The sequence below is a fragment of the Polypterus senegalus genome, chromosome 6 (assembly GCF_016835505.1).
Source record: "Polypterus senegalus isolate Bchr_013 chromosome 6, ASM1683550v1, whole genome shotgun sequence".
Lineage (NCBI taxonomy): Eukaryota > Metazoa > Chordata > Cladistia > Polypteriformes > Polypteridae > Polypterus > Polypterus senegalus.
Window position 1 is genome coordinate 161,660,689 of NC_053159.1, and position 20,669 is coordinate 161,681,357.

The following is a 20,669-nucleotide window of genomic DNA, read 5'->3' on the forward strand; positions in this document are numbered from 1 at the left end:
TTAGCTATGGATGATTAAGGGGTTTGTGTTCCTGTCATGTTAAATGACAAAGATGTCAGTGCTGGTTGTGGAAGAATAATTTTAGGGTAACATAGCATTCATCATAAAGAAATAGTATAAAGGTTTAATACAAGTCAGAAATCAGTTCAGGCATATCAGGAAACTAGATAAAGTTAAAGAGAACAACAGAAAAAAATGTAATACACAAAATGTGCTGAAAGAAGACTAAGAGATCAGATGTCCTGTATTCAACAAGACTGGACAATTGTCATATAGACAGAAATTTTAAGGGTGGTGGCCCAACTCAAAGAATAACAAGAAAAATAAGAAAATAGACTTTTACAATTTTATATAGATCATTTGGGTGTAATGAACCAACCAGAGTAAATGAATGCTTTGATTGACACTGTTACGAAAATTCAATCTTCTCTATATATATAAAATTCAACGTCTGTCTGTCCACTTTTCACTGTTTTTTTTCTATAATTTGCTTGAACATTGCAGTTGATTTTGTAACATCTCTCATTGAGCTAAGTATCATAGATCACTTGCAGCAGTGATTTATAAGCATGAAGCAAAGAGAGAGGCTGCGGGCCAAGGGGAGGGGGAGGCATAAAATTAATCAATTGGTGTTCAAATTATTTGACACTCTGTCTTGGGCATATACTGTTTTAGAACACAACAATTCAGTTTTATCCTACAGAATTTTTAAATTCCATTAATCTTCCTGGCATGCCACCCCACAACTTGAAAGTAGGAGCACCGATTATCCTTTAGAGAAACCTGAGTCCACCCAAACTTTGTAATGGTACCCATCTCCATGTCTGTCAGCTTCAGAACAATATCATAGAGGCAATAATCATCACAGAATGTGGCATTGGCGAGAGGGTTTTAATCCCTCGCATTCCTCTCATCATGACGGATGTGTCCTTTCTATTCAAGAGATTACAGTTCCCAGTGAAGCTTTGCTTTGCAATGTCAATTAACAAGGCACTGAAGTTGGCAGGGGCTGATCATAGCTCACCATGCTTCTCGCATGGTCAGCTTTACTTCACTTTCTCCCAGGTTAGTTCCTCAAGAAACCTATATGTCTTTGCCCTTGATAACTAAGCCAAAAATATTTTATATCAAGAGGCCCTCGGATAGGAAACCTATCAATATACTATTCTACAATAATAGATAGCAATAATAAAAATCCTAGGGTACTTTTTAGAGCAGTGGCTAAATTAACAAATGGGAATTCAGATCAACAGTGCAAAATACCAACAGATATTAGCAGTACAGACTTTATGAACTTCTTCAATGAGAAAATTAAAAATATAAGATCCCAGATCTCAGCATTACAGTACAAACCAAATACTAGCTTAGCAGACCCTGCCGCACATTGCATTCAGGACTTTAATAATTTTAATCCTGTAACTCACCAGGAAGTCTTAACTTTAATTACTAAAATGAAGCCCACTACTTGTTCCCTAGTTCCAGTGCCAACAAAACTAGTAAAAAGTGCAATGGATGTTCTTGCAGCGCCTATTTTAACCATTATCAATAGTTCATTACTGCATGGCACCGTACCTGATGCACTAAAAGTGTCAGTCATTAAACCTTTACTTAAAAAGTCAGACCTAGACCCACACATACTAAATAACTATAGGCCTATTTCAAATTTACCATTTCTCTCTAAAATACTAGAGAAAGTAGTCGCCAGTCAGCTTCAGTCACACCTTACGCGTTACAATTTATTTGAGAAATTCCAGTCTGGCTTTCGCACTGGTCATAGTACAGAAACGGCACTAACACGGGTTGTAAATGACATTCTGATATCCTCTGATGAAGGAAACTCCACTGTAATTATGTTGTTGGACTTAAGTGCAGCATTTGACACCATTGACCATTCTATTTTACTGCACAGGCTAGAAAGCGATGTTGGGCTTACAGGCCCGTGCTCGCTTGGTTCAGTTCTTATTTATCAAATCGATTCCAGTATGTACAGAAATGTGCTGACAGTACTCCATCATTATACACAGAAGTTCAATATGGTGTCCGCAGGGCTCAGTACTGGGACCTTTACTGTTTTCACTTTACATGCTTCCACTGGGATCTCTCATTAGGAAACATAATGTTAATTTTCACTGTATGCAGATGACACCCAGTTATACCTTTCATTTAAATCAAATGAAGTTTCTCCGATGTTGTCTTTAATTAGTTGTGTTAGTGAATTAAAGGAATGGATGAATGAGAACTACTTGTCTTTAAATACAGATAAAACAGAGATGTTAATTGTTGGAGGGAATGACGCTGATCACAGCAATATTTTGTCGCCATTTAACTCAGTTGGAATCCCAATTAATTTTACTGAATCAGCCCGCAATCTAGGAGTTATCTTTGACTCTAGCATGTCATTTAAAGCGCATATTACAAAGTCGTCCAAAACATGTTTTTCCATCTTAAAAATGTTAGGAAATTAAGGGCTTTCTAAATAAACAGGATTGTGAGAAATTAATTCATGCATTTATCTCTAGTAGGATTGACTACTGCAATGCGGTGTTCACTGGCTGTTCAAACTGTTCTCTATACAGCCTCCAGTTAATCCCAAAATGCGCTGCAAGAATTATTACAAGAACAAGAAAATATGAACACATAACCCCAGTTCTTAAATCTTACACTGGCTCCCAGTTAAGTTTAGGGCAGATTTCAAAATCCTCCTTTTAACATATAAAGCATTAAATGGCCAAGGTCCGCTTACTTGTCTGAACTTATCATGACTTACAAACCTGAGCACATTAAGATCTCAAGATGCCGGTCTGCTTAGGATTCCAAGGATTAATAAAATAACAGTGGGAGGTCGAGCTTTTAGTTACAGGGCCCCTAAACTGTGGAATGGTCTTCCTGCTTCCATAAGAGATGCCCCTTCAGTCTCAGCCTTTAAATCCCGGCTGAAGACTCACTACTTCAGTTTAGCATATCCTGACTAGAGCTGCTGATTAACTGTACATACTGCATCTCTGTTGTTAGTCATTAGCACTATAACATAAGTAACATGATAATTATATTTGAATACTAACCCTCACCTATTCTGTTTCTTTTCTCGGTACCCAAATGTGGCAATTGGTGCCACGCCCACCTGCCAAGTTGTTTGCCTGCCTATGGTAAAGTCATCCCTGATGGAGGATCACAGGAATCATGGGAAAGAGGGGTCCTTTCATCGGAGCAACGTTTCAACCGTGGCATGGCCAAATGGGGAGGCAGCTAGATGGATGAGGTCTCCAGGACTCTAAAAATATCCAAACCTAATTATGTCATATCATCTACTGTTAAACCGTACTTCTAAAATTTTTATTATTATGCTGTCTTAAGGAATTGTTCTGTTCTGTGTATTGTATTGTATTGACCCCCTACTTTTGACACCCACTGCACGCCCAACCTACCTGGAAAGGGGTCTCTCTTTGAACTGCCTTTCCCGAGGTTTCTTCCATTTTCCCTACAAGGTTTTTTGGGAGTTTTTCCTTGTCTTCTCAGAGAGTCAAGGCTGGGGGGCTGTCAAAAGGCAGGGCCTGTTAAAGCCCATTGCGGCACTTCCTGTGTGATTTTGGGCTATACAAAAATAAACTGTATTGTATTGTATTGTATTGTATATTTTGCTCTCAATACAAATTACATCTTTTTAATTTTTTTTATTGATTTTTAAACTTTGTCCTGTTTCATCTACTATGCAGGCGGAGCCAAGGGGGCAGCTAGTAGTTTATACAATGAACCTGTATACTTTGTTTCTCTGACCATTCTGATCATGCTGTGAAAGAATTCTCCCTGTTCAAGAATTAGCTGAAGAGTAATAAATGATGCCGATGGACAAGCTTTTCTCCTGCCTAATTACTGACTAAAGGGTATCAGACTTGTCTCGTTAGAGAATAAGTTCCGGGTCCTCCCTGCGTGGAGTTTGCATGTTCTCCCCGTGTCTGCATGGGTTTCCTCCGGGCGCTCCGGTTTCCTCCCACAATCCAAAGACATGCAGGTTAGGTGGATTGCCGATTCTAAATTGGCCCTAGTGTGTGCTTGGTGTGTGGGTGTGTTTGTGTGTGTCCTGCGGTGGGTTGGCACCCTGCCCAGGATTGGTTCCTGCCTTGTGCCCTGTGTTGGCTGGGATTGGCTCCAGCAGACCCCCGTGACCCTGTGTTTGGATTCAGCGGGTTAGAAAATGGATGGATGGATGCAGAATAAGTTTCTTTCTTTAATTAATATGCTTGATTTCTATGGAGGAATATTTCGGACAAAATGAAATAAATAAATGCGTAAATAAATAAAAGTACTGTGAAATGTGAGCATAAATAAATAAATGTGTCATGAAATGAGAGCCTTAATAAATAAATATGTCATGAAATGAGAGCATAAATAAATAAATGTGTCACGAAATATGTTTTTCGTTGCTTATTTATTTTTATTCATTTTGTCCGTAACATTCCTGCAAACCGTCATGAAATACGTCTTGAAATAAAACTGTCACTTTCACTCGTCAAAGTTGAGAGGGTGGGCTCTAACACGCCCTCTAGTTACTGATTGGTGAATCGATAGCACAAGAATTAATTAGAAAAATGCTTACTACTGCCGATGAAATGGATTCTGCCGAAGATATTACGTATTTCAGAGAGAGAATTAAGGATTTATCGGAAGAAATTACAATGTTGGCGGCCCTTTTAGAACTGAGTATTTGACCTTTGTTTTACGAGTATAAAGTCAGTTGCATATTCACAGCTACTTTTTCAAACAACTGTACATCTCTGATCAGTGGTAAAGTTGTTCAGTTCAAAATATTAGTTGGAGCTGCTTTGGGCATTCCAAGTCAAAGTACCTAAACTAATACAGCCGTTGTAGCTTACCGTATATCAAACTGGCTCATTCGCCTTGTGATCGTCTTCTTCGATACACCATATAGATCTGCAATCTGTTGTACTTTTAAACCGCAGAACAGAAGGTGTTCTATTGACTCAGCTGGAATGTCAAAGGATGGACATCCAGAGCAGGGTACTGCATCACCTGAACTGGAGTGTAGTAGAGTCCGTTCCACCTGTTCTTTGATAATTTCAAAAACAGTTTCATCTATATCGGAGTCTAAAAGGGCCGCCAACATTGTAATTTCTTCCGATAAATCCTTAATTCTCTCTCTGAAATACGTAATATCTTCGGCAGAATCCATTTCATCTGCAGTAGTAAGCATTTTTCTAATTGATTCTTGTGCTATCGATTCACCAATCAGTAACTAGAGGGTGTGTTAGAGCCCACCCTCTCAACTTTGACGAGTGAAAGTGACAGTTTTATTTCAAGCCGTATTTCATGACGGTTTGCAGGAATGTTACGGACAAAATGAAATAAATAAATAAGCAACGAAAAACATATTTCGTGACACATTTATTTATTTATGCTCTCATTTCATGACACATTTATTTATTTATACTCACATTTCACAGTACTTTTATTTATTTACGCATTTATTTATTTATTTCATTTTGTCCGAAATATTCCTCCATAGATTTCAACCACATGGTATTTGTCTCTGTACACAATAACTTTAAAAGTGACAAAAAATGTAATTATTTATTAATGTGTAAACATACACTCAAAAATCTCCCATTTAAATTGTTTAATGTACTTTAGTTTCAAGGCTGTGCATAACTTGGCTCTTTTACATTCTGGAATTATTTTTGTGTACTATTATCTGTTTGTGTGTAATTTTTGCTGATGAAATAATATCAATTTAGAGAAATAAACTTCACACAAGCCTGAATTAAGCAATGCAGAGACGTATTGCATTTTTCCTTTTAGCAGAATAAGATACAAACCGTAAACAAATCTACTTTAGATCTCACAGTCCATCCACCGCATGGCTCATTAAAACTTTGTGTGACCAAATACCAGATTACAAGTTTGTGATGGTTGATTAGGCAACACACTGGCCACAAATTTGAACAATTCTTGTGGTTATTTCTTTGCAAAATGTGCATAATCACTTGGTTCATACAGAACTTTTTTCTGAAGACTCTACTTTAACTTCCACAGATTAAATATATGGGTTCTCATTCGTGACGACTGCGGTGCACTAATTTCCACATAGCTTTACACAAATATAAGGATCTGGCTTTGTTTGGTTGTAAATTATGCACAAATTTTACTTTTATCACACAATGTCCTGCAAACAAAAAATATACATTTTTCTCCTGTAGTCATCCCTTTATAATTTACTGCTACTAAGTAATCTATGATAAAGTCAAATACAGATAACTGATTGTGGCCCAATTATGTCCAGTAGTTAGATCTAATATATCTCTATCTGTATGGACTTTGCATGTTCTCCGTTTCTCCATGCCTTTGTCTCCTACATTTGTGGCTTTTCAGCAGGTACTCCGGTTTGTCTTTCACATTCTCAAAGATGGCTGTGCAATTCCTAACTAGCCCTGTGTGAATGTGGATGTCATGCATGAGTGGCCCTTGAGACTGACTAGTATGCAGCCCTTCTGCTACTCCATTTTTTCCCCTACATTCCTAAACACATGCATATTGGCCAGACCTGATATGACAGGAACACTGATAAAATTGTTTATCATTTTGTTTATCATTTAAGAATTATTTCTTTAACACTTAGCACAGTTGGAAACTTGTTGAGGGTAAATTTCACATAAACTTTAGCTTGAGCCTTGAGCCTATGATGTCCTGGGTAATGAATGGTCGGGCAGACCTCAGTTTGTGAGACTTAAAGACTGTGTTTCTGGTGTGGATGTCAGCAACACTGGAGCACCACAAGGAACTGACCTGTCTGTTTTTCTCTGCACTCCTAGAAATACAACACTAGATCATGTCACTTGCAGAAATTCTCCGATAATTCTGTACTTATGGGGTGAACTGATAAAAAGCATGAGACAGAGAAGATGAATCAGGTGGAGAACTTTGTTTCTTGGTGGAAAGAGAACTGTCTGCATCTTAACGTCAGCAAAACCAAGAAACTGGTTACTAGACCTGGAAGTGCTTCCATTGGACAATGGTCCTGGCACCGGAAGTACTCCCGGGTCCTAAAATTAAAGGGACTGCACTCCCTTGGACAAGCAAGTTGGAGCTGGGAGGAAGAGAGGCAACACTCGACTGGAGGAGGGCCGTGTGGTGATAAGATTTGGAAGGAGAGAGACTGAGTGTATTTTGAAGAAAGAAACCTGTGTTTTGTGTTTTTGCAACTGTGAAAAGCATTTATTTGAACCCAGAACTGTGTTTGTGTGTTCGTTTTGGGGTTTGGTCTCACTGACAACCTGGTTTCCATCACAATGGTTACCTTTTCTATATAAAAGAATCTACACTTCACCCAAAGTTCTCACATTATAAAAATTTTCCAAATGTCCACACTATTTTGTTTTGCACTCAATTCTTATTTTAATCTGAAGCTTTCACACATGAACATCTGACCTGCAAGTATGAGAGTGAAGAACAAAATTAAACTTATGAAATGGCAAAAAAGATCACTTTCTAACATACCTTTGTTATCTGCTGCAATGAAGCCAAGGATGTTCTCATGTCTCAGCATGATGGTCTGATAGATTTCAGCTTCCCTAAACCAAGACATTTCATCCCGGGAAGAGAAGATTTTGACAGCCACATCTTCTCCTTGCCATTTCCCCCGCCACACTTCACCAAATCGCCCTTTTCCAATTATTTCATGAAGAACTATTGTTCTGGAAATGGTCCGTTGAACAAGCAATGGCAATCCTAGAAAGGAATATAAAATGCAGCATTTGACACAAATGAATGTATAGATTCAAACACACAAATGTAATATACACATTAATTGTAGAACATCACATTTGGAACAGCTTGATATTTAGTATTTACTGAAGGACGATATGCAAAAGATTGGTTTGTGCCGCAAACTTTCCACTACTGTTTTAATGAAATACACTTCTTTCAAAGAAGACGACTGCAGGTATAAAATCCGGCTAATATCTTTATAGTAAGCTCACAAATAAAACATCAATACAAACATACAACATAAGGACAATCATTATTCATCAACAACCCACAAATAATGGCATAACAGCAGTGCCGCCTCACATGGCTGGTGTTCTGGGGCCTCATGCATAATGTCGTGCGTAGAATTCACATGAAAACATGGTGTACGTGACAAAAGCAGAAATGTGAGTACGCACAAAAAAATCCAGATGCATAAATCTGTGCATTCGCCAAATTCCACGTTCTTCCGCTCCATAAATCACATTTCTAGGGTTTACAAAGAATGGTGTGAAAAGGGAAAAACATCCAGTATACGGCAGTCCTGTGGGCGAAAATGCCTTGTTGATGCTAGAGGTCAGAGGAGAATGGGCCGACTGATTCAAGCTGATAGAAGAGCAACTTTGACTGAAATAGCCACTCGTTACAATCGAGGTATGCAGCAAAGCATTTGTGAAGCCACAACACGCACAACCTTGAGGCGGATGGGCTACAACAGCAGAAGACCCCACCGGGTACCACTCATCTCCACTACAAATAGGAAAAAGAGGCTACAATTTGCACGAGCTCACCAAAATTGGACAGTTGAAGACTGGAAAATGTTGCCTGGTCTGATGAGTCTCGATTTCTGTTGAGACATTCAAATGGTAGAGTCAGAATTTGGCGTAAACAGAATGAGAACATGGATCCATCATGCCTTGTTACCACTGTGCAGGCTGGTGGTGGTGGTGGTGTAATGGTGTGGGGGATGTTTTCTTGGCACACTTTAGGCCCCTTAGTGCCAATTGGGCATCGTTTAAATGCCACGGGCTACCTGAGCATTGTTTCTGACCATGTCCATCCCTTTATGACCACCATGTACCCATCCTCTGATAGCTACTTCCAGCAGGATAATGCACCATGTCACAAAGCTCGAATCATTTCAAATTGGTTTCTTGAACATGACAATGAGTTCACTGTACTAAAATGGCCCCCACAGTCACCAGATCTCAACCCAATAGAGCATCTTTGGGATGTGGTGGAATGGGAGCTTCGTGCCCTGGATGTGCATCCCACAAATCTCCATCAGCTGCAAGATGCTATCCTATCAATATGGGCCAACATTTCTAAAGAATGCTTTCAGCACCTTGTTGAATCAATGCCACGTAGAATTAAGGCAGTTCTGAAGGCGAAAGGTGGTCAAACACCGTATTAGTATGGTGTTCCTAATAATCCTTTAGGTGAGTGTATATATACTGCTCAAAAGAATTAAAGGAACACTTTTTAATCAGAGTATAGCATAAAGTCAATGAAACTTATGGGATATTAATCTGGTCAGTTAAGTAGCAGAGGGGGTTGTTAATCAGTTTCAGCTGCTGTGGTGTTAATGAAATTAACAACAGATGCACTAGAAGGGCAACAATGAGATGACCCCCAAAACAGGAAGGGTTTAACAAGTGGAGGCCACTGACATTTTTCCCTCCTCATCTTTTCTGACTGTTTCTTCACTAGTTTTGCATTTGGCTACAGTCAGTGTCACTACTGGTAGCATGAGGCGATGCCTGGACCTTACAGAGGTTGCACAGGTAGTCCAACTTCTCCAGGATGGCACATATACGTGTCATTGCCAGAAGGTTTGCTGTGTCTCCCTGCACAGTCTCAAGGGCATGGAGGAGATTCTAGGAGACAAGTAGTTACTCTAGGAGAGCTGGAGAGGGCCATAGAAGGTCCATAACCCATCAGCAGGACCAGTATCTGCTCCTTTGGGCAAGGAGGAACAGGATGAGCACTGCCAGAGCCCTACAAAATGACCTCCAGCAGGCCACTGGTGTGAATGTCTCTGACCAAACAATCAGAAACAGACTTCATGAGGGTTGCCTGAGGGCCCAAATGTCTACTGCCCTGTGCTCACTGCACAGCACCGGGGAGCTCAATTGGCATTTGCCATTGAATACCAGAATTGGCAGGTCCGCCACTGGCGTCCTGTGCTTTTCACAGATGAGAGCAGGTTCACCCTGAGTATATGTGAAAGGCGTGAAAGGGTCAGGAGAAGCCGTGGAGAATATTATGCTGCCTGTAACATCATTTAGCATGACTGGTTTGGTGGTGGGTCAGTGATGATCTTGGAGGCATATCCATAGAGCGACTCACAGACCTCTACAGGCTAGACAACGGCATCTTGACTGCCATTAGGTATCAGGATGAAATCCTTGGACCCATTGTCAGACCCTACGCTGGTGCAGTAGGTCCTGGTTTCCTCCTAATGCACAACAATGCCCGGCCTCATGTGGCAAGAGTATGCAGGCAGTACCTGGAGGATGAAGGAATTGAAACAATTGAATGGCCTTCACGATCCCCTGACTTAAACCCAATAGAACATCTGTGGGACATTATGTTTCGGTCCATTAGGCGCCCCAGGTTGCTCCTCAGACTGTACAACAGCTCAGGGATGCCCTCATACAGATCTGGGAGGAAATGCCACAAGACACCATCCGTCATCTCATTAGGAGCATGACCCGACGTTGTCAAGCATGCATACAAGCTCGTGGGGGCCACACAAGATACTGAAAAGCATTTTGAGTAGCAGAAATTAAGTTTTTGAAAAAATGGACTAGCCTGCCACATCTTCATTTCACTCTGATTTTAGGGTGTCTACACAATTGAGCCCTCTGTAGGCAGAAAACTTTTATTTCCATTAAAAGACTTTGCATCCTTTTGTTCCTAAGACATTGCCCTGTCGTTATTTGTATAGATATCCAACTTCATATTGAGATCTGATGTATCTAATGTGTTTCTTTAAAGTGTTCCTTTAATTTTTGTCAGCAGTGTATATACTGTATATAGCAAAATCCCTGCGCTTCGCAGCGACGAAGATCAGCTTTTACATTTTTATTAAGAAGAAAAGAAAACCTTTTTAAACTGAGGGAAAATATACCAATAACTATCTGTTAAGGATCTCTTTGTATACCATGTTGTCAGTTTAGCAGTCCGGTTATAATATGACAAAGCTGTGCACTGAGATTACTTTTGAGAATGCAACGTATAGTTTTGTCCAGGAGGAAAGCAATGCTGCCTCAAATCAATGGCAACCTTTTGTAGGGTGTGTCCCTGAGACTTATTAATTGTCATCGCGAAGCAGAGCCTCACTGGAAATTTGAGGCATTTCAATTGAAATGGGAGATCAGAGGGTATAACGGTGATGCCAGGAATATATTCAGAGTGTGGCGCTCTGCTGTTTTTTTGTGTAGCTGCCTTCACACAGCTTCTCCGCTGCTTTATAAACAAACGCCATATAAGGCCATCGTTTCTCCTTGCTTCGCGGTTCTGTACTGTTTTGTTGTTCATTTATTATGATTCTTATAGTTATTGTGTAGCTATTCGAGACTTACTTTACTGTTCAGTTACCCATTTCCTTTATTTAATACGCGGCTTGTACATTATTTTTTGTTCATTTATTATGAGACTTATTACTTGTCATTGCGCAGCAGAGCCATACTGGAAATTGGAGACATCTGCATTGAAATGGGAGATCAGAGGGTGTAACGGGGATGCGAGGGATACATTGAGTATGGAGAAACTCTAGAGACAGCGTGTGTATTAACTTGTGGATTTTTCTGTGAGTATTTGGTGGCAGCGTGACGAAGTTGCTTCCGCAAGACCGCGTTAGCTGTGGAGCATATTCTTTTCCTACCTTGTCAATTGTGTTATGCGTTTTTTGAACAGGTTTGATGCATGGAAGTGATCGCTCATATTGCGTTCAGTCAGTTCACATGAGCTGCTCTCTTGTGTGATGTTGTGATGTCCACGGCTTTATTTAATGTTAGCTAAGACCCGGCCCTTACAAGTTTCCCACAACAGCAATTTTAACTCCATTACAAAGTGATCCAAAGTCTCGTTTATACCTCGTGTCTTCTCATTAAATTTGTATCTCGCAAATAAAGTATTCAGCGTTTTTCTTCAGTGCTCTTTGGGAGCTCTTCCTTCTTTTCTACGTACTGCGGTCACAGTCAGTTCACGTGATTACCTGGGGGACTTGATGATGTCACACGCAGCTCCGCCCCCCACGGCCATCGAGCTAACGTCCATTACAGTATATGGAGAAAAATAGGTTCCAGTTATGACCATTACGCGTAGAATTTTGAAATGAAACCTGCCCAAATTTTGTAAGTAAGCTGTAAGAAATGAGCCTGCCAAATTTCAGCCTTCTATCTTCACAGGAAGTTGGAGAATTAGTGATGACTGAGTGAGTGAGTGTGTGAGTGAGTCAGAGAGGGCTTTGTCTTTTATTAGTATAGATATATATTATTTAAATGATGTTAACATTTTATCTGTATAATGTAATAAACATATTTTTCTGCATTTCATCTTAAAATGATATCATCATCATATGTAAATACGCGCTAAAGTGCAATATTATAACTATCACAAGTTTACAGTGTGGTGATTGTACTTATAAGTACAAACAGTTCTACAAGGAGCACTTGATGGACTGATTGATTGCGTTTATAGTTCTTGGGATGAAACTGTTTCTGAACCGTGAGGTCTTGTACAGGAAAGGCCCTGAAGCGTTTGCCGTATGGGAGAGTTCAAATAGACAGCATGGCTGAGGCAGCGTGTGCTAGATGCTGTATACCGATAATTCTCTTTCTGATCAGCTACTGTAGAGCTGTGATTCCACACTCAGATACAGTGATACAAATAGTCTGAGTGGTGCAGTGAAAGTAATATGGAAAAAGATGATCCGGGAGCAGCTGAAAGAAGAAGAAGAAGAAGGTGCAGTGAGAGTAACAACGCTAAAGCAGCTATGGTATTTGGAATAGTTTGGCCATTCCATGGACCATTATATTGTTACAGGTTAATTACAATCAGATGCCTTAAACTAATAAACAATATGCGGTTAATTTCAGTATATTTGATAAAGTCGCATCAGGGATGTGAATCTAAAAAAAGAAAGGGAACCACACTGGAACAAAAGCACTGCTTTGACGCTGGGTTCCACCAGTTTGCAAAACCGAGCGGAGAACTTGCATACGCCAAAGATTGAGTTGCCAAGAAAATGTGTGTGGCTTTACGCCAACTTTAGTTGTTATACATCGCGATGTGAGTGTGGAAACGGGTGTACGCAGCATTTTTTGCACGTACGCACCGTTTATACATGAGGCCTCAGGATTTGAATGGCATGGCCAGTCATTGGCTATGTAGACTTTGCATGTTCTCCATAAACTCCAGATTTCTTCTTGATGGAAAGACAGTTATGTACAGAGAATGTCCCAAATATAAAGTAAAATAAAATTGGTATAAGGCTGTGAGGAAGTTGGAGTAAGGTGGCATTATTTATCCAGGTAATACGATATATGCAGCCTAGAAAGGCATTTGTTCCTTTAAATGAAGGGAGAGGCAGGAGCATTTAAATTGAATCTTGGGTTGGGAGATAAGTTACGGCTTGAGCTTTCCATCAGGAAGAAACAAAAAGAAACAAACACTGTGTGGGAGGAGAAAACAAGTGCAGAAACACTTTTTTTATGGCAAGCCGAATTAACATTTAGAGATATCTCAAAAAAATTTGAGTTATCTTAAAATGTAATTTACTTGTTAAGATATCTGAAATTCGCTTTGAGATATCTTAAAATAATTCCCTGCACATTTTAAGATATCTTGAATACATTTTGAGATATCTCAAATACATTTTCAAATATCTCAAAATAATTGTATCTGTATTTCAAGATATCTTAAATGAATTTTCAGATATCTTAAATTGACCTTTCATGCATTTTAAGATATCTGAAATGCATTTCAAGATATCTCAAAATCATTTCCTGTAAAACTGCGTATTATTTCAATGGGACTTCTTGTTTATTATAAGATATCTTAAAATGTATTTGAGATATCTGAAAATGGACAGGAAGCTGTTTTGAGATATCTGGAAATGTATTTCAGATATCTTAAATTGTATTGTAGATATCTGAAAATGGTATTGAGATATCTTGAAATAATTGAGTGTCCTTTTAAAGATATCTTAAAATGCATTTTAGATATCTTGAAATACAATTGGAGATATCTTGAAATACATTGTTAGATATCTGAAATGGAGCAGAGACCCATTTTAAGATATCATGAAATTAATTTAGGATATCTAAAAATGTATTTTAGATATCTCAAACAACAGTGAATTTTAAGTTATCTTAAATGAGATATCTTAAAATGCATTTCAGATATTTCAAAATGTACAGCATATCATTTCAAGATATCTTGAAATCTATTTAAGATATCATAAAATGCTTTTTAGATATCTTAAAATAGATGCATTTTTAGATATCTGTAATTCAATTTGAGATATCTAAAATGCATTTCCAGATATCTTAAAATCCATTTTGAGATATCTCTAAATGTTAATTCGGCTTGCCATACTTTTTTAATGATGGAAATGGGCAAGTGAGGAAGACACCCTGCGCACTCCTTTAGGCATCGGCTCACTGTATGGCCAGGCCCTTAAGGTTTTATTTTGACATGGATTCATTTCATAATGGGTTCAACAGCCCTTTCGTTTTCTTGCATTAGAATGTCTTCTGAATTCTGAACTCATTTTGAATTTTCACTTCATTCTGTAACAATGCCCAGGCAGCGGTTGTCTCACACCACCTGACAAAGCCGTTATTAATAAATACACTGCTTCCATCTGTGGTATAGTGGGTCCACGGCTCAAAGAGTGGCTGTTTTAATTAATAAATAAATAATGAGTTTATTATTGAGAATAATAAAGGGAGTTTCCGGGTTGGTGCGAGGCGATCAGCCGTCCGTGTATTGCCTAGCCTTATTATCACACCTGCAACAGCTCCCAGGCCTATAAAGGGGAGCACAAAGATAAAGAAAAAGAAAACAGGAAGGAAAAGGAAAGAGAAGGGAGGTTGAAGGATGGGAGAAGCAGGCAGAAGAAAAGAGGGAACAGAGTGAAAGCAGATGGATGGGAATAGAGCCCCAAGGAAGAGCAAGTGGTCATCACTCAGGAGGGGGTTGTGGGTCGCTCCTGCTCCTAAAGACACTCAACAGGAATGACCCACAACCCCCTTATGTGTGATTATACTCTGGAGGTGTTCTCACCGGGAGGAGCCTTTGAGACAGCAGTGGTGGGAATACAGAATGCCCGTGTTGGGCGGAGCCTGGATTGGCAGCAGTTTAGGTGGAGCAGGGTTCAGTGGTTGCCCGCGGATGCCATGGGATTGGTGGTGGGGAACACAGGTCGGAACAGATGGGTGCCTGCACCTGCTGGTCGACGTTTATATGGGCTGCGAGGTCTGGATAGGGTAAACCAGAGAGGCACCACGGCTTGTGGTTTTAAAATGAGTTTCCTGCGCTGCTTTGTTTTAACCTCATTTTTGAGGGATTGGTTTTTTTTTTTTACTTTTTTCAGAACTGCAATGTTTGAGCACTATTTGGATTTGTTTTTTTATATAATGAAAGCACTTGCACTTTTCACCATCCCTTTGCTTGGTGTGTTTTGTCCTCACCTGTCACACTCATCCTGGTCATGACTATTGACAGTGTCGGGTTCAAGAGGCTACCAAAAATGAAGAGGCATTCAAGGAGCGGACCTGCACCATCACACCATCATGCAGTTATTCATCTATTTTCTAAAAATATATATTCCACTTCAGGGCTGTGAAGAACTGGGGCCTAACCAAGATGCTCAAAAAATGAAAGCAGCTCTTCACTGGACAAGCACAAACACACGGACATGCACACTTAAACCTTATGCATTGTCACACACGCGCGCATGGGAGGCAGCTAAAGGGCTTGAGGGAAGGCAGTTCGGAGGCATGCCGGGGTGTGGTAGAGTGCACTGACTCTTTTTCTCCCTTGCCTGTAGACCATTCCCGGGGGATTTCACCTGGCTCTCCTGACATCACTTCCGGGACTGAGCCAATGGAAGTCGGCCACACCAGCTCCAGTCCCTCTGATGTCACGTCCGGCTATGAACCAATGGTGGAAGACCACGTGCCGGATCCATATGACCTCACTTCCTGTCTCCCCCTTTAAAACCTGCCCCTTTTCCTTTGTTTCCTCAGTCTTGTTTTGGACTCAGTTGAATGCACTTCAGTGCTGATTATTTGTTAAAACGACTTTTGCAGCAAGGATACCACATTATACGGGTGGCGGCCTCAAACCTTTATCTGTCCATGTCTTGTTCTTGTGACAGCATCTAAAGTAGTTTAGCATCACCAATTAACCTAAAAGTCACCTGTTTGGAGAAAAACTAGTGTGCTAGAAGATAACCCCATGTGGATTTAGGGGAAACATGTGAACTCCACATAGACCATGACTGAGCCAGGATTTGACCCTTGTCTTGTGCAGCTGTCACAATAGTGCTAAAAACCCATCCACTGTTCTTATACTTTTTTCATTATACAAAAATACCTTTAGTCTTAATGTGTTTTTTATATCCTAAAATGATTTATTGAGTACAGAATCATTCTATGTGATTATAACATAACCAAGGCAGAAATAGGACCCCTGGGTGACTTAGGGAGCATCAATGACATGTTTAATAAATGCAGCACATGGACACATGATTGGTGTGAGACTTGATTGCTTCTTCAAGCTTGGCGGTGCCACCCTTCACCATATTAGCCTGTGGATACTCTCCATCATGGCACCCAGGGCACACACCCAGAACACCCTGATGGTAGAAATAGCATTTATGGCTAGCAAACAAAAATAAAGTAAACAAAAAGACACAATACCTAAAAATGAACTCGTATTCTCATTTCACTCACCAGATCCTGAGCCAGATGTGGTCATGTCAAATATCAAGTCTTTCAGAGATTTGGTTGTTTGCATCAAGTTGCGATTGGATGAAGGCTCCTCGATGTCATGCCTCTTTGCTTGGTAGTAAGCGCACCGCTGGCCACGGAGGATGTAAATTACTGTTGTGATGACCAAACACAAAAGGCCCAGTGGCACAATTGTCACAGCAGCAAGTTCCCGCATTCCCCATTCCTTTTTCCTTGGTGGTTTAGCAACTGAAAAAGAAGAAACCAACAATGTTGTTGTCTGGGGCTGAGCAGACTGATTAGGTTTCTTCAAAATTCACACTAAATGTATAATGTGTAAATCATTGCCTTAACATCTTTTATATTAAAGCACAATGCAAAGCACTTTTTAGTCATTCTGCATTGCCAACGACTAGACAGCCTCAGGCTGCAAACAATGGGCACACATTGTAAAGCAGATCCTTTGCGCTTGTACAAAGGTAAACTTTAAGGCAGAACATGAGAGAGTGAGTACTAATTTATGGGGTTAGAAAACATTGCCAAAAGTCTGTTAAAGACGATGAGAAAAGGAAATGTAGTACCTAGCTGGTATAGTAAGAGCTTTCTAATGGAAACAGAATGGGTAACATAAATGAAGGACACAATAGCTGGACAGAATCTCCTTTCCATGTTTGCAGTGGTTTAGGGGGTCAGTGAAGGCTACGGTGGCAAGAAGTTACAGCATTCAAGGTCTTTAAAACTTATGTTTTTCTTGACCTGCCCCTTTAAACTAGGATCCTAAATGAGTGCTCGTCAATCCTTAAGGCCGGGACGAAGGATCAGAGCTTCCCTTCTAGGAAGGCATGTTTGGGTAGGAGAAACATGGAGTCAAAGTAATAGGATCATGTAAAGCACTGTGCTTTGAGAAACCCCGCAGGACTTAACAAGCATGTCATGTATGGTAAGGTGGTCTGTCAGAATTGTTGACCCAGTATATTTCCTTGTCTCTTCTGTTTCCTCTCCTATTGTATTAGCATTTTTGAAATGAAAAATAGAATGTATTTGGATCGTAAATAAATATCTGGTGCCATTTTCTTAGGTTTTCTGATCAGGAATTGGTAACCCCCATTCAGGGTCTTTTTAAGCCTGAACCTTGCATGGCCAAGATCTGGTCAAGCCCTCCATGGCTCTGAATTGGATTAAGTGGGGTCAATTTTTGATAAAAGTAACAACAACAAGAACAACTTTTATTTATATAGCACATCTTCATGCACCAATGTAGCTCAAAGTGCTTTACAAGATAACAAGAGAAAGTTATAAGAAAAGAAAAACAATTAAGATTAGGCAATAATAATAAAGAATATGTAACAACAAAAAAAGATACCTGTAAAGCCAGATGGCTGGTAGGACAGAAAAAACAAAAGGAAAACTCCAGTTAGACTGGAGAAAAAAACAACAAAATCTGCAGGGGTTCCAAGGCCAAAAGACCTCTCAGATCCTAACATAAACCAGTCAGTCATTTTCCAACCCACTATATCCTAACACAGGGGTCTGCTGGAGCCAACACAGGAATAAACCCTGGGCAGGGTGCTAGCCCACCACAGGACACACCAGGCACAATTTAGGATCACCAGTGCACCAAACCTTAATGTCTTTGGAAGGAAACCGGAGGGGTCCCACACAGACACGGGGAGAACATGCAAACTCCACGCAGGGAGGACCTGAGAAGCGAACCCAGGTCTCCTTACTGCAAGGCAACAGCGCTACCACTGCGCCACCGGGCCGCCCTAACAAAAACCAGAAGTTTCTAAATCAGTCCTGTTTGTTTTCATGCATCACATGATAAAGTCGGTCATGTGGACAGCTGAGACACCTGCCTTCATTCCATCATTACAGGGGGCTGCACGGTGCCTTGATCAGGTGGTGGTGACACAAATCACCACCTCAGGAGAACCCGAAAAGACAGCAGAGAATTGTAGAGATTAGTACAGATTACAGATCCCCGAAGAAAATGATAATTCTATGCCCATACTTTATAGTCTATGAGGAATACAAGTATAGCTAATATAGCTACAAAAATGCAAATAAAATATTGCATTTTAGCAGTTTTTTTTAAATTTTCCATAGTATTAGCCTGATGAATTTCTGTCTGTAAAGTATTCCAAATTTTAGGTGCATAACAGCAAAATGCCACCTCTCCACTTCTCTTAAGTTTGGCTGTTGGAATTATAAGCAGACCTCCATTTGAAGATCTAAGGATGAGACCTGAAGTGTAGGGGACAGGTATTCCAAAAGATAGGATAGGGTGAAGTTATTTAAGGCTTTAAAGAACGTTAATAGTATTTTAAAGTCAAATCTGAATGACTCGGGTAACCAGTGTAACCACGCTACAACTGATGAGATGTGTTCAAATTTTAAAAGATTCTGGCTGCTACTTTCTCTACTAATTGCAGTCGATTGATGTCTGTCTTATGTAGACCAGTTAAGATTGCATTACAGTGATCCAGTCACCTAAAAACAAAAGCGTGAACTAATTTTCCAGCATTTTGAAAAGTTATAAGAGGTCTAAGTTGGATTTTGTGACGTAGTTGGAAATTCCGTCCTTCCGTTATCGCTATACCCGTTATATCCTAACTACAGGGTCAGTTGGAACAGAATCCTAAAATTATGCAATAAATGAACAGTAAAGGGGTTTACCATAAGCCAACAAGGCATGGTTTTACTGTGTAACCCTTCACATCATATTGACATTGTGTGAAGCCCTGTTTATTGCCAAGTGCTAATCATACATGATGAATTAAACTTGAAAACAGCATGCAGATACCATAATTAGTTCTGGATATCCAGTTATTATTACTCTTTAGATAGTTGGCATGTTCACCTCGCATGACGTACATAAATGCTCTTAAAATAAGATTTAACGTCACATCATGCCTCTCATTATCTTCTAGTTAAGGCCCACTTTAAAATGTGACTTTAGAGCTCCTGTTGAAGGCAAGAAAAACAGAGGACCCAAAATGTGTGTAGGACAAGGAAATTTACAAAGGCTTATACGAAAAGGCTCCTGATCTATCTCAGTGACATTACACCATCTAGTGGCTACATTGTTCAAAGTTTCCAGCTTCACACTATGAAAATAAAACAACTTGTCAGAATTGATGGCAAGGTAAATGGAAACATGTTAAAAAGATTACTGAGCAGAAATGTGGTGGAAAATCTGAGAAAATGATTTTAAGCAGCATTGTCTTCTTTAGACTCAAAGCTCCCTTCTCCCTTTTTCATATAGGAGTTGTCCAAGTCTTCCATGAGCAAAATTAGTAATGTTGTGCTAGATTACACCATTCCTCTTACACACAGCAAAGGCATTATGCTTACATTTACTTTGCAAAGAGGTATTCAAATAAAGGAGTTTCTTAAATTAAAGCCATCAAACGGGTTTATGTTTTCTTCCATTCACTCCAGTTTTTTTCTCACATCACAAAAGACATATGGATAACCTGGAGATCTGAAATTGACCCATCTGACTGGGGGTATAGCGGACCCCGTGATGAACTGGCACCTTACCCTGAGCTGCTTCCTGCCTTAAACCCAGTCCTGCCAGAAAAGGCCGCCATCACCACCCCCGGCAAGTGAATATTTTAGATTGTGTTTGAGGGCTTTTTTATAATTTAACATGTCATAAGCCCAGCAAATGGCTGGCTGATCTCTTAATGGTCCTCGTTGCTTTGTTTGACAGAGTATCTTCCTTAATCTGATGGTTTCCTAGAGACGTCACCGCTCTTTACAATCAGGTCCTGTGTACTGAGATTTTCCTGGTCTGAAGCTGATTAGGCAATACTAATACTACAATGACATTTATTAATACAGTGGCTTGCAAAAGTATTTGGCCCCCTGGAATTTTTCCACATTTTGTCACATTACAGCCACAAACATGAATCAATTTTATTGGAATTCCACGTGAAAGAC

General features: G+C 39.9%; 1 protein-coding gene across 2 annotated transcripts in view; it reads right to left on the reverse strand.

Moving 5' to 3' along the window:
* LOC120531752 (activin receptor type-1C) overlaps positions 1–20,669 on the reverse strand; it is a 216,895-nt gene that overhangs the window by 43,922 nt on the left and 152,304 nt on the right. For both annotated transcript variants that reach the window (XM_039757443.1, XM_039757442.1), the window contains exons 3-4: positions 16,728–16,973; positions 7,510–7,740 (exon numbers count right to left, since the gene is read on the reverse strand). In XM_039757443.1, coding sequence (XP_039613377.1) covers positions 7,510–7,740; positions 16,728–16,973 — 477 coding nt within the window. The remainder of the gene's footprint in view (positions 1–7,509; positions 7,741–16,727; positions 16,974–20,669) is intronic.